Here is a 17,651-nt window from a genome sequence, read left to right as displayed (position 1 = left end):
TGGCCTTTGGTCATGTCCTGGGTTATCTGAAAACAACATGGCGTCAATCTAGTGTGTGTAGGCGATAAAGCCGAAGTATCGTCCTGGGGTCCGTCCATCGAAAACTGAGAGGAAGATACGCAACCCGGCCTGCCCGAGTCCCTGAACATTTGCTGCCCTTCGACCGACCGGCACCTAAAGTTAGACAAGCCCTCAGATGTGTCATTGTTTGTGAATCCCATGTACACAACGTGACGTTCAAGATCAACAAGCGATGTCATTCACAAACTGTACAATACTCGATGCAAAGACAATAATTTGCAATGGCACAAAGTATTCGGAACCCGAAGAAACCTCTGACATATGAGGATAAAGAATTCTGGATATACTTAGGCGTGTATACAGCCCTTGTTCTGTTTGCCGGTGAGTGAAGCTGCAATAATTGTAGCTGCAAAATTGTAGCGCTACGGTGAGGCGGTCGGTGATTTTTGGTTTTTGCGACTTCGCTCACCAGTAGCGCTATAAGGCCGATGGCCCTGGGGAGTATCATATAAGCGCGTCGTACTCGACCAGGCGTTTTGATGTGGAATGCAACATATTTACTGCATTTGGTCGTACCGATTTATCACTACTGAAGACTAAACAGTATACTGCACTAACTTTGTCATTTAGGGGTTTGGGATTTGTTCAAACACGACGATCGCGTTCTGAAACATTGAGCGTGGGGTGGGAGCCGCCATTACCGGAAGTTGGTAATGACGGCTCCCAGAAATGTTTCGGAACGCGATTGTTGTGTTTGAACAAATTCCAAACCCCATAAATGACAAAGTTAGTGCAGTATACTGTTTAGTCTTCAGTAGTGATAAATCGGTACGACCAAATGCAGTAAATATGTTGCATTCCACATCAAAACGCCTGGTCGAGTACGACGCGCTTATATGATACTCCCCAGGGCCATCGGCCTTGTAGCGCTACTGGTGAGCGAAGTCGCAAAAACCAAAAATCACCGACCGCCTCACCGTAGCGCTACAATTTTGCAGCTACAATAATTGTTGCCTTGGCGATGCCTCGGTAGAGCATCGCAGTTCGCACAAGCCGCACGACAGAAGCCCAAGCTGCACGACCCAGCCCACCAAGGCTACAATTATCACAGGTCGAGTAGGCATTATTTGTGATGATTTTTCCTATTATTATCATAACAAATATTATGAATATTAATAAATTATACTATAAAATACAAGTGACACCATTGCCCAGGTTCAGTCTACGGCGAGAGTTACCATTGCCCAGGTTCAGTCTACGGCGAGAGTTACTACACAAAACTCTCGCTGTAGACTGAACCTGGGCAATGGTAACTCTCGCCGTAGACTGAACCTGGGCAATGGTGTCACTTGTATATTTTGGCATAGATTGTGAAACTATATAAGGATTTCCAGAGGGCTGTTCACATAAGCAGATTACAATGTGTAAAATATGATTTTATTTATCATAATCGTAATTTATTAATAATCATAATTATCGCAACAACGGGGTTTCCAGACGGTATTTACACAAAGTAGACGACATTATTTGTAAAAAAATGTTTTCATATTCTGTAACATTCATATTAATAATTTATTAATATTCATAATCATTTTTATGATAATAATAGGAAAAATCATCACAAATAATGCCTACTCGACCTGTGCAATTATTGCAGCTATGGCGAGTGTTGCACAAAGTCAAAAATCAGCCAGTGTCACATGTAGTTGATGCACGATAGGTTGGTTTCTAATACAGAATGGTTCTAAAGAAAAAAGCAGTGCAACACTTTCAATGCTTCATCATGTGTCATCATGTAATATATTGTTCTCCCAGAAAGCAAGCTGCCACCATCCAAGTTCTGAATTTTCTGTATTTTAAATAAGGTTTCTTAAAAACAATAGAAGCATCATTGATCATATATCTTGGATGCACATCTCATCTTAGCTGCAGTACAGTAGCTCGAGGTTTTGCCTGGGTATTTCGGTCGGACGGCTGAAATACCCAGAAAACCTTGAGCTACTGTACTGCAGCTAATCTCATCTATGCTTATTGCAGGGTTGATGTCTGGTTTAACCATGGGACTCTTATCCCTGGATCTGATGAGTCTCAAATCCTGAAGGAAGGTGGGAAACCCAATGAAAGAAACATGCAGCTCGCATACTGCCATTGGTCAAGAGACATCATTTACTTCTAGTAACTCTGCTACTAGCCAATGCAGCTGCAGTGGAGTCTATGCCGCTGTTCCTGGACAGAATCTCAGATCCGATAACAGCAATCTGTGTGTCCGTCACAGCAGTACTTATATTCGGAGAGTAAGTCACACAATTCAATCCTCTGCAAAATCTTCCTCAGTTTCTGTGCATTTCATTACATGATATGTACAGCCAAACAGATATATCCCTTTTCCTACCAATAACCATGTTTGACCATCAGGTCAAGTTGGTTAAACTAGAGTGAAGCAAAACATATCCCCGTCTGGTGCATTTTAACAAAGACTTAAAGATGTGAACTTCCTAAAACAGAGATACTGTAAAGTAACATGATTTTTCCAGATATATAACATAGCAAGCCAAGTGGATGAAACTACATGTGGTTTTGGCTCAATACCATTTTTTACAGACTTGACAATCAGGCAGGTATAGGGTTAAACCAGTACTTGATTCATTGTAGTGACCATTACGTACGGTACACTTATAAACACATGGCAAAGAATATCAGCATGACATAGAAGCAGCGACGCTAGTAGTGCAACCAGATGCAGGGCTCGACGTAAGGTCAAATCATCCACTAGCCCGAAGGACTAGTAGCAGCTCATTTTTAGTAGTCCTAAATGAAATCTACTAGTCCTGTTCAAGCAAAGCCAAATGTTGCTCTCATGTTGTAAAGAGGTGTATATGACTATTCTCATATTTTTTGTCGCAAAGGTTTTTAAACCCAATAACTAACTTTCATGCAAGACTAGCACATTTGCTTACTGCAAATGTTTAACTTTGAATCATATATAAACCACAAAAATAACCTGAATGAAATGTCCTGTGTAGGAGGAGAGGTCATGAAAATAGCCTATTGCCATCAAGAATAAAATCAGAGGTAGGGATGAATTTGTTGGAAAATCCTTCATAGCTCAGGTAGTGCGCCATTAATTTGCAAAGAACATGTTTGTTCATGGTGGGGACAGATTTGTTTCTCCAGAACTGAAATTCATACAGCCATTCACAAATGTTCCAGTGGAGTGCCTTCATATTTTTGACATATATCACATTTTAAAATTGACCAGCTTGTGGGGAGGACCTCTCATTTGTAATAATGGTTTGTGAAAAATTTTGTTTTTAATAGTAAAATGTTGCATTTTACCATTTCATGTGCTTGTGTCTTTTATGAGTTTTTGCCAGTTACTGGTAACAAAATGTGATTAGCACAAAAATAACCAATGACTCCCAGAAGTGATTGGATACAACAGTCTGATACACCCATTTCATACGTTGTTTTTTCACTACTGTTTAAGGGTCACTTCACTATTATTGCCCACAATAATTTACACTTTTCCACTAAAATGGCAAAACAATAAGTTGCTAGCACCAAGTTATTATCGGTGAGGAATTCCCTCACCTGTACAAGCAGTAGCAACTTGCCATAGCACTGTTTTGGCAAGCTAGATGGCTCTTTCAAGATCAGCTTCAATCAAGCTAGGGGGTCTTGACTATATATGGAGGTCAGCATGTGGAGGCATTCTAAAGCAGGGTCAAGCTGGCTACGAACTATCGGAGGTGTTGTTTGGGAATGCCCCTGAAGAAATCTTGAGAAAAATCTTCTTTGAAAGGCAAGGATACAGTGTTTGAACGAAATTGTGGGGTTGCTCATGTTTTTAGGCGAAGTGATGAGCTTCAAGCAAACCAAAATACACGACGTGCAGACAATTCCGTTTGATGCTCAGCGTTGCATTGAGCCATGTTTTCCCGGGGCCATGTTACTGGCATGTACCACACGTCGTTTGAGAGCTATTCACGCTGGGACTATTCGCCCCATAGACGAGTGTGCAGAAGCGAGAAATACCCAAGTCTGGAAACAGAATGGCTATAAAAACCACGCCATGTCACATTCCGTGTCCGATTTCACTGTGAAAATTAACAAGTTCATCTATCATGCAACCGTCGATCGCTCCCTATCATTCTAAAATTTCATACCTGATACTTTATCTGATTCAAAAACGCTCGTTTCGTGTAATTTTCGGCCGAATTCGCGGACACCTCGCCAAAACCTGGGGGTGAGCAACATTCCGGTCACCTCTTGGGTCCCTCCACTTTACTGACGTTGGCGCCGCCTACCCATGAGGGATGACTGGAATGTTGCTCATGCTTATGTTTTGGCCAGGTTTATCTCGAACTCAGCCGAAAATCACAGGAAATGAGCATTTTGTAAGCAGATGAAGTATCAGGTATGAATTTTCGTGTGATTTTCGGCCGAGTTCAGAAGACACGTCGCCAAAACATAAGGCATGAACAACCTTCCAGTCACCCCTCATGGGTACGCGGCGCTAACGTCAGTAAAGTGGAGGTGCCCAACGTCCACTGTGAGGTGACCGGAATGTTGCTCACGCTTATGTTTTAGCGACGTGTCCGTCGAATTCGGCCGAAAATCACACGAAACGAGCATTTGTGAAGCAAATCAAGTACCAGGTATGAATTTTGAGAATGCTAGGGAACGGTCGACGGTTACATGATAGATGAACTTGCTACTTTTCACGGTAAAATCGAACGTCGAAGATGACATGGTGGCACAATCCCTATACGAAATAGCCATTTCATTTCCAGACTTGGGGTATTTCTCGCTTCTGCACACTCGTCTATGGGGCGAATAGACCCAGCGCTGAATAGCTCTCCAAACGACTGTGCATGTACAGTACAATTTGAGTCTCCGTAGTCAGGTAACTGTTCATTTTAAGTTGGTGATCAATAAAGTTTGCTTCACTGTTTCACTGTCCAATTTGTTTGGGTAAAGTTAGTTTATTTTTATATAAAATGATCGAGGCGTGGTTCATTCTTATCGAATGAGTGGCCCGGCGTCCCATTAGTTTTGTAGCGATAAACTTTCCTGGACAGCTACGGAACTTGAAAATTGCACTAGTCCGCAGGACTACCTCCGAAGACATTTTTACTAGTCCTCTTGAAAATTTACTAGCCTCGGGCTAGTGGGCTAGCGCTTATGTCGAGCCTGCAACCATGTGTAAGATTTAGCACATAAAGTGGATCAGGGTCCCACAGGATTTTGTGTCAATGCCTAAAATTTATCAAAGAGATATATCAAGATATATCAAGGCATTATAAATTGAAATTGTCTAGAAAGCACTCTTTTTGAACTCCAATTGTCACAAATGGAGAGATGTCCGTACTGAACAAATAAAAGGGTAGTAACTTAAATTCTTGGCTCCAAAAATCTACTGTTAAAGAATAATGCTTCACAGCGTCTGGTAGGAGAGGTTTTACAACCGGGAAAAGATCTTTCCTTGGTGAAAGTGATCACCATGGTACAACAGCTCATACTGTGTTGATCAAAAACTAGAAACAATTGTATGTTATGTGTCAAGGAAGACAACCAACATGTATAATATTCTGACTCAAAGGCTGCTCATTTTTTCTTCAAATCACAGTCCCTTGTTTGTTTGAATTTTGTTAGTGCACTGGACACCCACTATCCAGTGAAATGATGTCAGACAGCTAGTCGCCAAGAAAAGTGATATTGTGTGAAAAAGAGTGACGCATTTAGTGTGATACCTCATGGAAAATCCCACTGGCACTCTGTGTTTGTCATTGATTATAATGTGACCTATATTTCAGGGTGCTACCACAAGCTTTGTGTACAAGATTTGGTCTTGCTATTGGTGCTACCCTTTCACCGTGAGTATACATGTCAAGTTGTGACCATTTTCATGACCTTTACATGATCCTACATCCTGTCTATTTGGTAGCGTATAGTTGTACAAAAATTTGAAGATTGTGATGCATGAAAAATCCAAACTTCAACCTGAAAATAACTTCCAGTGCAAATTCATTACGGATTTCAGTTAACATTTATTCAAAGTTTATATAGGACATTAAATACAACTTGTGGGTTCACACACCAATAAAAATGGCACATTAGGCAAGGTCATGTAAGGGGCATAAAAATTACCAAGTCTCTTTCTGTAAGTTTGCTTGTCTTGTTCATACACAATATGAGGACGGCGTTGTTCACAGTGTGTCATACATGAAGACTTGGATGGCAAGCATGAATTTCAAGGCTTTGACTTCCAGATGCCCATTTTGTATTCAAATTTGTGACATATTTATTGACACAGCTCTAAAATCATATAAGCAGCTTTTGTCTCTCTGGAAATTCCTTTGAATCTCTCCACCTTATTCCCAATGTCAAAAATGGAGCACAAAAGTCATTATAGTGAATTCAGCTTGAGGTAAAAATGCCAGAGATAAATTTCAACAAAACTACATGTAATTAGATGTTGAATAGTTTTTGACAAACTTTTAAGCTACATGTAAACTACTATTAACCAGAAATTATCTTTATTATAATGTCAATGAATCTAGCACACTCCAAGTCTTATTGAACTGGTTCAAAAATCTTTAAATATTTTGAATATGTGTATTTGCCTTTCAGTTGTTTTTTATTTATTTTGTTTTTTTTTATTTCATCGACAGTTTGGTGTACTTTTTGATGGCAATATTATTCATTATTGCGTGGCCATTGGCCAAAGTATTGGATTGCCTTCTTGGAAAGGATCACGGAACTTTCTTCAGAAGGGCTGGTATGTATCAAAGAGGATTTTACTTTTTATATTGACTGTGTGCAGTATTTAGAACACTGGAGTTGTGATAAAGTGGCACAGTGGTAACAGTGTAGTATGAAGAAGTCATGGAATAATGGTTGTGATACACAAAATGCGAGGTAGTTAACCAGTCTCATGTGTGTAACCATAGAAGTACTCAAGATTTGCTTTGGCATCCTCAGAACACACACTTGAAAACAGTCTCGTCCACCCAAAACCTAGTGACTAGGCCAAGATTGCACAGAATTTCAGCGAAATGCTAGAAAGATTAATATAAAGATGCACAAATCATAGTAAGTGTTTATCACACATGGAATATCAATTTAATCAAACACATTCCTGAAAAGCTTACACCATGGAGGTAGAAAATGACACTTAAATACAGTACATATAAGCTTAGTCACCCAACTAAGGTACAAAGTTCATCTTGAGTTTGCTCAATGGATTATTGAGAGGGAAAAAACACTACACCATAATAATATTTAACTGCTCGTATCTTTCATTGTGTAGTGTTGTGAATATTTTGTTGAAAATAAATGGTGGGACTCATCCCTGTCCAGTGATAGTATGCTGTGTAGGCGTATTGTGTACACAACATAGCACACAAGCTCCACATATCTTTATTGTTCCCAGTTCCATTGTTGTTCCAAATTGTTTAGTTAACGTTGAAAACACACAGCAAGAAACAAGAAGATAAGACTAATGTCTTTAAAGTTTCATACACAATGATGCTCAGCTGATCATTTTAATGTCACACAACAGGAGAATAAATACCTTTGCTTCAATGTAAATGCCTGTTTTGACTTTTAAAGATACTGTATAAACAAGGAAAGATAATGATCAAATACCAAAAGACATCAAAGTATCAGACATATTAGAGGAACATGTCAAGTTAAAATTCAATTTGTATTTCGTACTTTGTTTCCTTTGCAATATTAAGAAGTGCATATAAGTAAGTGAGTCTATTAGATTGACATTGAATCAAATATTTCTTTCATTTGTAACCAAATTTTGCATATATTTCTGTTTTCCTTTAACACACAGAATTGGGTGCATTGGTTGATCTGCATACAAAAAAAACAGAGGAGAATGAAGAACCACTGAGTGTAGATGAAGTTCTGATCATCAAAGGTGCATTGGACATGAGAAATAAAATGGTGAAAGACGCGTACACGCCGCTTGAAAGTGTCTACATGATTGACATCAACTCAGCCATGGATCATCAATTAATGGACCAGGTAAATAAAAATATCCAAATTTGAATCAGTGTGACAATGTGTTTTATTTTGCCTAAGGTTTGAAATCATACGTGTGTAAATGTAGTGATGGGTTGCATGCAGAAAGCTAAACAGGCATAAAATGTAAGTCCCTGTGTGTATATGGAAAGAGCAGGGGCTAACATTTTAAAAGGAGTATTTCCGGATGATGTTTGTGAACAAATTTCATCTATGTTCAATTTCATAATTTCATCCGATAATCACCCGATAAATGCAGACATGGAAACAGAGAAGGCATATTTATCCAACGAAATTTCAAGTTGCTAGAACTATAGCTTTTCTCGAGAATCAAATGAGGATACCGTCAATCGTTAAATGGCTTAGTAACATCACAGCTCCAGTCAAGTTGTAAGGCTCAATGTGGACATCGTACCTGGCGATCCCGGTTGGCGATAAACCCAAACCTATACCTCAACACAGTTCAACTTAATAAATGAATACCGTATAATCTTTGGGAAAGCGACATAAAGCATAAAGTCATTCAACGAACAATGATAAATTTCCTTCATCACACAAATATTCCGTAAAATATCGTTCGGAATCAAACCTGCAACGCGACATAAGGCTGTAGCGAAGACATAAGCTGTCGAGCTGTAGCCCGAACTCTGCAGTGCAACGCTTTGGAATTCAATGTTTTTCGAAAGTAGACGCAGACGACGCTCTAAACTGAGTTTCTGTCAAGTTCAAAATTAGGATGTATCCACGGGCGAGATATGTGTCATTGCAACCATTAAAAGTCCGTAAGACGAAAACATTGACGACGACCGAGATCAGGATTGACAAGTTGAGACAGGCGGACACCGGTGACGGCAATGTTGTGGCCACAAACATGCAATGAGGTACACTCTATGTGTCAACGAACGGAATGTTTTCGCGCTTACCAAGGTCATAAACCTGTGTGATATTTTCAAAAGCCATGGCATCTCTGAGAATGAGAATTACTGTTTCGATCGTGTCATTGCATTTACTTCATAATCTATTTGTAAATATTCTAAATAACTCTGAATACTATGGCTATCCATCACTAGCACAGTGAAAGCTATGTCACCGATGGCTGACTTGCCTTGGCATCGGTACAGCACGAGACAATGATTGACAAGTTCACGTGACCGAATCTGTATGTCTGGTTGGTGGAGATACCATTCGATGTATCAAAATTCCAGCTTGATGGGATTTATGAATGAAAGTATCTCCTGGGTGACGGGCCGCTTTACTCATTAAATGAAAGTAATCCGCGTAAGTATAACACAAATCGCGACGAAATTAATGCAATTTGTTACAATAATTTTGATCCATCTATGTCAAAAGAAAAATAAGAAGACTGTTCATGTGATAAATATATTAATATAAAAATTTTATTGACTACTTTTAAGATTGTCAGAGATGATGCACCCTTTATCTGACTGATTAATTGACCTGTATCGGCGTTTCCATTACGATTTCAAAACTTGCGTGTGGTTGTATGCAACTGGGGTTTATTTGCGTAAAATGTATCAAAAATGCATATTTATGTTACTTTGAAGTACTAGGAATCAGTATCTGAAGTGAGTTGGGCAGTCTTTTTAGCTCACATTTGGTATATGTATATATACATTGAAAACTCCAAAACCGCAGCACCTTCCATCGTAGTATTTAATGTACAGGTGCACCCAGGGGTGGAGATGTGAATTTGTTCAAATGAACATGTCAGTGTCAAAAATATGCAAATGAGGTTAAAAAAGGTTAAATCCAGCAAATTGCTGGAACTCTGTAACCACATGCCAGATTTGGTTGAAACTTGGTATGCAGGTTCTTTATGATGACTTTAGTTAAATTTGTTAAAATGGTGGTGAAATTTGGTATTTGTATTTTTAGGGCAATTTTTCCTGTTTTGGGTCAAAATTCTTGTTCTCCTAAAGTGCTCATTCCATTGCCTTTGAAGCTTGGTATGCATTATCCTAGGTTTGCCTCTGTTTATTAATATAAAATGCAAAAAAATGTCATTCTCAAATTTTAACTGTTGCCCTAGCCATTCCATCCATCTCAAAGCCGCAATTTTCAATCCCAGTTTTTCACATTAGCGGAGTTCTCCTCCCACTCAAACACCTGGCCAGTAGGCTGTTTGATTTCTATAACATTAACACAAACTGATATCAATCTTTTGTCACCTTTTGCTAATCCTGCAAACAGAGTTTATACAAGCATTTGATTGACGGTCAGTTCAATTGCTAATGGTCATTGATTCACCACCACCAACGCTCAAATTTCCTAAAAAATCTCTTCCAATCGCGTTAGAATTTGTTATAATAACCACAGAGTCCGATCGGGCAGCAACTTCGCGCCGGCCGCTTGTCAGTCTGTCTGGGTTTTTGCAGCCGGAAAAAACAAAAACGGGATTTTGGGAGCATATGCCCGCTTGTCACCTGTATTGTGTTCACTTACACAATGAACGCTGCCATAGCTTCGGGTCCTTTTAAAGGGAGGCTCCGCCTTAAAAGTAGTTTGAGAACCTACCTTCTACTAAATTTTACTCGTTATTGTGGTTTTTCCAGAGTTTTTAGAAGGTCTTTTTGTATCGTTTTAGACTTTTATGTACAGCACAATGAGATGTTTGTTCAGTACATTTTTTAAGAATTAAATATTATTAGGGTTTCGAGACCATGGGTCCGAGACCCTCTTGTAATCGTTCTGTTTTTTATTATTATTATTATTCTTATTCTGTCGCACTTCTGCAACTCCCACGCGAACACCGTTGCACTTAGAGACTTCAAATTTGGCACATAGGTAGAAGTCTGGGAAAGTCAATTTTTGATCACATGACCGTAACAATGGATCATGTGACCTGGCCACCATTTTGAAAATAACTTTATAATTTACCTCATTTGCATAAAAATTAATCATCAAAATTCTGTCCTAAATTTTTGTAGACCATACGGGCTAGGCTCCTTCATGTCAAATGTCAAGGTGTTACGCCCTGCTGATTTTGAGAAGAAGATTTTTAAATTATTATTTTTCATATTTTTCAGTGACCTTTGACACCCCCCCCCCCCCCCCCCCCCCCCCCCCCACCTATACTAAGCTATGCCAATGGCTTATTCTGGCCTATGTAAGAGTCCGAGAATGCTAGTGTCTGTTGAACAATGACCAGTAGGGCACCAAATTGCATACCACAATTTTGGGGATGCCACTTGACCTTTGACCTAGGCATATTCCTGCAACTCATTTATTATGCACATATCTAATTCTGGGCTTGCCAATAGAGCTAGGGGTCTGATTCTTGGTACATAGGGATAACTATGGGAGCAAAGTTTTTCGACAAAATGTCACATGACCAGCCACTTCCTGTACCTTATTAATTATGCACATACCTAATTCTGGGCTTAATAATAGAGCTAGAGGTCTGATTTTTGGTATATAGGGATAACTAGGGACACAATTTTTTTGACAAAATGTCACGTGACCTTGATGATCTTTGACCCCAACTATACATATACGTCCATAACTTAGTAGCCACGAGTGCTACATCTTTCATATTTGGTATGATGGGAGACCTTATGGTGCCATATATTGAACCTCATTAATTATGCACATATCTTATTTTGTGCAAGCCAATAGAGCTAGAGGTCTGATTTTTGGTATATAGGGATAACTATGACATTCAGTTCTTTTAACAAAATGTCACACCACCTCGATGACCTACTCATTTCACAAATACTACCATAGCTTCCATCTTTTTGTCCCCACGGACACCGTCCGGGGGGACTTATAGGTTTGGTCATGTCCGTGCGTGCGTCCGTCCGTCCGTCCGTCCGTGCGTCCGTCCGTTCACGCAGATATCTCAGAGATGCAAGGAGCGATTTCATTCAAACTTGGTACAAGGATTACTTCATATGTCATACAGATGCACGTCGATTTGTTTTGTGATACGATCCAATATGGCCGCCAGGCGGCCATTTTATTACAATTTTTTCATGTATAGAGCTGTAACTCAGACATGTTTGAACCAATTTTATTCAAAGTTGGTACAAGGACATTGACCAATGTCATAGATATGCACGTCGATTTGTTTTGTGATACGATCCAATATGGCCGCCTGGCGGCCATTTTATTACGATTTTTTCATGTACAGAGCCATAACTCAGACATGTTTGAACCGATTTTATTCAAAGTTGGTACAAGGACATTGACCAATGTCATAGATATGCAAGTCTATTTGTTTTGTGATACGATCCAATATGGCCGCCTGGCGGCCATTTTATTACGATTTTTTCATGTACAGAGCCATAACTCAGACATGTTTGAACCGATTTTATTCAAAGTTGGTACAAGGACATTGACTAATGTCATAGATATGCACGTCAATTTGTTTTGTGATACGATCCAATATGGCCGCCAGGCGGCCATTTTATTACGATTTTTTCATGTACAGAGCCATAACTCAGACATGTTTCAACCAATTTTATTCAAAGTTGGTACAAGGACATTGACCAATGTCATAGATATGCACGTCGATTTGTTTTGTGATACGATCCAATATGGCCGCCAGGCGGCCATTTTATTACAATTTTTTCATGTATAGAGCCAAAACTCAGGCATATCTCAACCGATTTTATTCCAAGTTGGTACAAGGACATTGACCTATGTCATACATATGTACTATTTGTTTTGTGATACGATCCAATATGGCCGCTAGGCAGCCATTTTATTACGATGTTTTCATGTACAGAGCCATAATACTCAGACATGTATCAGCGAATTTATTCAAAGTTGGTACAAGGAGATTGACTACTGTCATACATATGCATGTCAATTTGTTATGTGATACGATCCAATATGGCTGCAGTGTTCTCCACAAGGGGTTTTTGACGGGCGGTGCGCCCGGCTTCTTTTTGTCGCCGCCCACCTTTAATCTCGCCCGCCCGCCTTTAATCTCGCCCGCCCACCTTTGTTTTCTGTCGCCTAAACTGTTTTCACAGTCAGTTGTCCGAACAATATCTGAAAGCCTATTGAATAAAAATGACAGCAACTGACAACGTCGTGTAATAAAGAGGGATCGTTCACACGTCTGTCGGTTTGTTTTGCGACTGCATGCAATCCTCAATTCAATGTTCTCCCCAGGCCCCGACGGCCCCGATCCTTTATTTTTTTCGCCCGATCCTGTTTCATATCCGCCGGCGCCGATACTCTTTAGAAAATGTGGTTGAAGACCTATGTTTCTCAGCGGCGATTTTGTCACGCTCTTATTTCAGCGAGCTTTTCAAGTGTGAAACGGCCGTAGTGCCGATGAACATTGGCTAAAACTTCAATTCAAAAAGCTTGAAATGTGTTAAGCTGCCGACCGTACCGTACAGACACCGTCCATTTCATACAACGGACACGGTACACTCGAAGGCTCGGTGTTGCATTTTTGCCAGCGGACACTCAGTCAAAGCATCTATGCTATTGTCAACTGCCATTGCCGCCAATGTCTCGTACTTGTAAGGATCCGAAGGTCAGGAAAAGTGATTTCGATCAGATGTGGCTAAAATCGTACGATTGGTTGAGACAAATATCAAATGCAAAAAAGTATGGTACTTCGCGGCTCAGGTCGTTGCGTATCCGAGCCAAGTTAGCCATTTTGAGATCCGTGTACGTCCACATGACGTTGAAGCCATGTGTGTCATTTCCTGTCACGCATTCGTAATTTGCATGGACGATTGACTTTGAGAAGCAGTTGCGTTTGATCAAGTTTCAAAATCCGTGACCGTTTTAAAATATCAAAGGCACAATAAATGAAGTAAAAAGAAACTGCACGAGCTAAAATCATCATTCGTGTGATCATCCGAATACAGCAGCTATGTACCGTACATACGGTTCTGTAGGCCTACTGTATAGTTCAAAGGTCGCGTGTGATCGAGATCTAGTGCGCCAGCGTGCTCCACACAAACATGCATGGCAGCCTACGCCGCGCAGTTGTCGAAGTTTTGTACGTTTGCCGAACTAAGAGTCGATGAAATTTCAAATCTTTCTCTTGGAAATACTTGGTATCATTTTTTTCGGGCCTCCCTTTATTATGAATTGAGTTTTAAAGTCACGTATGTTTCTCTGCAGGCATGCTCCGAGCTCCGCTGACTCCGCATTGTAACTTAGTGCATTATTCAGTCCCATGTCAACTTGTCATGGACGTAAAAAAAAGACGTTCATGGCTTTACCAATCCGGCTACAGACAAACATATAGTAACAGAGGGTCACATGAAAACGTGCCATCATTTGCCACCGATTATTTCGAACACTGATTGTAGGCCTACTTTTGAATTTTCATGTTGGTATTGTGCAATATATTTACTAAATTGTGTATGTTTGTATTAGTTCAATGGTTTTTTTCACTTTTGATGTTTTATTATTTATTTAAAGTAAATAGACAGGATTTAAATGTAAAAATAAATTGTATAGCTTGCCATTAATCACTGCTGAATGGAGAAAAATATTGAGAATGTCAGAAGTATATCTCATCACTGGAGTGCCTTGTGAATAGCCCTGGTGATATGTAATTGTATGCAAATATTATGCAAATACATATGCTAATTAGCCGCCCGCCTTTAATTTTCATTTGTGGAGAACACTGGGCTGCCGTGCGGCCATTTTGTTACGATTTTTTCATGTACAGAGCCATAATACTCAGGCATATCTCAACCGATTTTATTCAAAGTTGGTACAAGGACATTAACCTATGTCATACATATGTAGGTCTTTTTGTATGTAGGTCATTCTTGGCCATTGAGCGCTATCTGTATCAAAGTATTTTTATCACAGACCTAATTAATGAAGAGGACTCTATCCTCTCTGAGGACATGTAATCAAAGTACCTATTAACAAGTGGGGACTGTGTCATCAACGATGACTTGTTGCACATGTATTTCTCTATTGCCCCTGTTGACTGAGATGTCTCAAAACCCGGTCATTGCTGCTTTGCAGCTATATTTATTATTATTATTATCATTATTATTATTATTTTAAATTGTTAAATAAAGTAGTTTATGCCATTTTTGTAGCTTCTGGCCAAGGGACATTCCAGGATTCCTGTGTATGAGAAGAGTCGGAGCAATGTTAAAGGTGTTCTGTTGGTGAAGACACTGATAAAACTTGATCCAGACGATGGAACTCAAGTTAGGGATATCTTCTCCAAACATTCCAGAAAACTTCTCGTTGTGTCAGAGAATACACCTCTCTATGATTTGCTTAATGAATTTCAAACTGGGAAAACCCATATGGTAGCAGTCAAGAAAGAGGTAAACAGAATTGAAGAGCATGATGGGAATGTGAGCGGTGCTGTTGTACAGTATGAGGAGGTAAGTCCCCTATTAAATCCCTCCCAACTATGAACAAAATCACTTGTTTCAAGGTGTAAAGTTGCAGCTTTACTGTAATTCTGTATTAAACCTAGGCCCTGACTATGTGAAAGGTACATTTGTAAATTGATATCCAAGCTCAAAATCTAGCCATTTGACAAAGTTCAGATGATGTTTCAGGAAATCCTGTTAGTAATTTACCCACACAATAGCGGTGCTGTTGTATGATTGTTAAGCTGTCATTTCATTAACCTGCCCAAACCTTTGAGGCACAATAGAATTGTATTTAGATAATCATTTTAGAAAATACTTAATCCCTGATGTTCCATGATTTTGCCAAGTCAGTCAATTTTCCTTAAGTGATTGTCATAAGATTGCATGCAGCCAATTGTATGACATGAAGAATGGTGATTGTAAAATTGACCTAACGTTATGGATATCACCTGATTGTATTGAACCAACACAACCCTGATGATTTACCGATTATGATATTGAGCCAATCAAGTAATCAATGATAAGTTCAGAGAACTATCTGCTAATCATCCTTCAGGAAATCCTTGGCATCATTACTCTTGAAGATATCATTGAAGAAATTCTGCAGGAGGAAATTCTTGATGAAACTGACGTTTTCATCGATGTACACAAACGTATTACTGTAGCTAAAGCCAGAGCATCTAGATCCTTTTCTCAGGATCCGACCAGACGACACAGATTGCAGGTAAGAGAATCCGACAATCTTCCTTGTATAGAATATAATCATATTTGAAGTTAATGTGTGGAATTCACGCGGGCTTTACTGGTGTAATGTCTTTTGCAGATTATTTCCAAATCTAAAAAGAATCTCTGAGATATATGCTTCAATGACTCTGTTTAGGCACTTATTTTGGTGTGATGCAAAAAATGCACATTCAACAAAGGAACATTCACATAATGCAAAGCATGTCTATGACAGAACCCACATTTTATAACCAATTAAAGAAGAGCAATTTTTGAGAAATGTAAACATTAACGTTAAACCTTGGAAATTTGCCTTTGATGAAAGGTTAGCCTCATTTCTTTGCACAATGCCAAGTTAATTACGTTTCAATAGGGGAACGTTCATATGACAAAAGGCATGTGTACTCGACTGAAAATTAACATTCTAACCCATTCCTGAGGAGCAGTTTTCTGAAACCTTACATACTTAGGGTAAACCTAAATAAGTTGTGCCTTTAGAAGAAACAAATGGGTCGAGCATTGTGCCTTGTACAGAAATAAAGATGCATCTAGTATGTTGGCATACAAGAAAATTACTTCTCGAACAAAAGGGAACATGAATATGATGGAAACTATATGTGTTTGTTAGCACAGTCCATTCTGCTTTATCACATTTCACCATTTGTTTTGGCAAAAATTTAGTTTGATTGTTGTCATTTCACTATTTATTCATTTCAGAAACAATCAAGTCCATCTCCACATTCTCCAACATTACTCATCAATGCTGAAATCATTGACTCCAGTGCCATGGCTACAGATGATCAACAGCCATTACTAGCAAATGAGCAATCAACAAACATACAATCAGCTACACCAGTATGTTGATTGAGTTACTTGGACTCAGCTACTACCACCTCAACAAAAATAATAGTCTTTTTATAGTTTTAAAGTTTGAAGACATGATATACCTTACTTCTTCTTAGCCACAGTTGAAATGTTTGGCAAGAAAACCAAAAATGTGCCTCACTCATGAATATCACACATGTCTATACAAAAGATCTTTGGCCAAAAGAGAAACAGTGTCTCTTCTTATCCCTGTGCATATCAAAAGTGTGCATGTCAATTTTGTTTTTCATTTCCAATTTTTTTTATACACATGGCAGAAAACATTACATCATCTGTAGGATCATGTGCACTCAACGTTCTGCACAATAACACCATGTCTGTCATCATTCAGGATGACAGAATTATCATTGCATGTGGACATTCTTGATTTGGTTTTATTAATTGGGCAATTGGATCCTATAAGCTCTGAAAGCATGGAAAACAAAAAAGTTGTATCAATGCATCATTTTGTATCCAGAAGTAGATGAGAAACAAAACCTCTTTTTTAGCTCACATTTGGTATAAAAATGTCAGGTTGTCGTATAAGCTGAAGTTGATGGCATCTATGTGTATGTATGTATGTATGTATGTACATACGTATGTATAGTATGTCCATCAACATCAAAAACTCGTGAAGAACTACACTTTTCAGCTTGATATTTG

At 39.1% G+C, this 17,651-nt stretch overlaps 1 protein-coding gene across 1 annotated transcript in view; it reads left to right on the top strand.

Moving 5' to 3' along the window:
- The first annotated feature begins 2,117 nt into the window (after nt 1-2,117).
- Nucleotides 2,118-17,651, top strand: part of LOC139141681 (uncharacterized) — a 28,379-nt gene continuing 12,845 nt past the window's right edge. The window contains exons 1-7 of the mRNA XM_070711265.1: nt 2,118-2,315; nt 5,838-5,897; nt 6,696-6,802; nt 7,868-8,061; nt 15,111-15,407; nt 15,958-16,125; nt 16,842-16,979. Of these exons, the coding sequence (XP_070567366.1) occupies nt 2,236-2,315; nt 5,838-5,897; nt 6,696-6,802; nt 7,868-8,061; nt 15,111-15,407; nt 15,958-16,125; nt 16,842-16,979 (1,044 nt within the window). The 5' untranslated portion in view covers nt 2,118-2,235. The remainder of the gene's footprint in view (nt 2,316-5,837; nt 5,898-6,695; nt 6,803-7,867; nt 8,062-15,110; nt 15,408-15,957; nt 16,126-16,841; nt 16,980-17,651) is intronic.

This window comes from Ptychodera flava, chromosome 10, assembly GCF_041260155.1.
Source record: "Ptychodera flava strain L36383 chromosome 10, AS_Pfla_20210202, whole genome shotgun sequence".
Lineage (NCBI taxonomy): Eukaryota > Metazoa > Hemichordata > Enteropneusta > Ptychoderidae > Ptychodera > Ptychodera flava.
The sequence above is the reverse complement of the archived record's forward strand: the minus strand, read 5'-3'. Positions and strand labels throughout refer to the sequence as shown.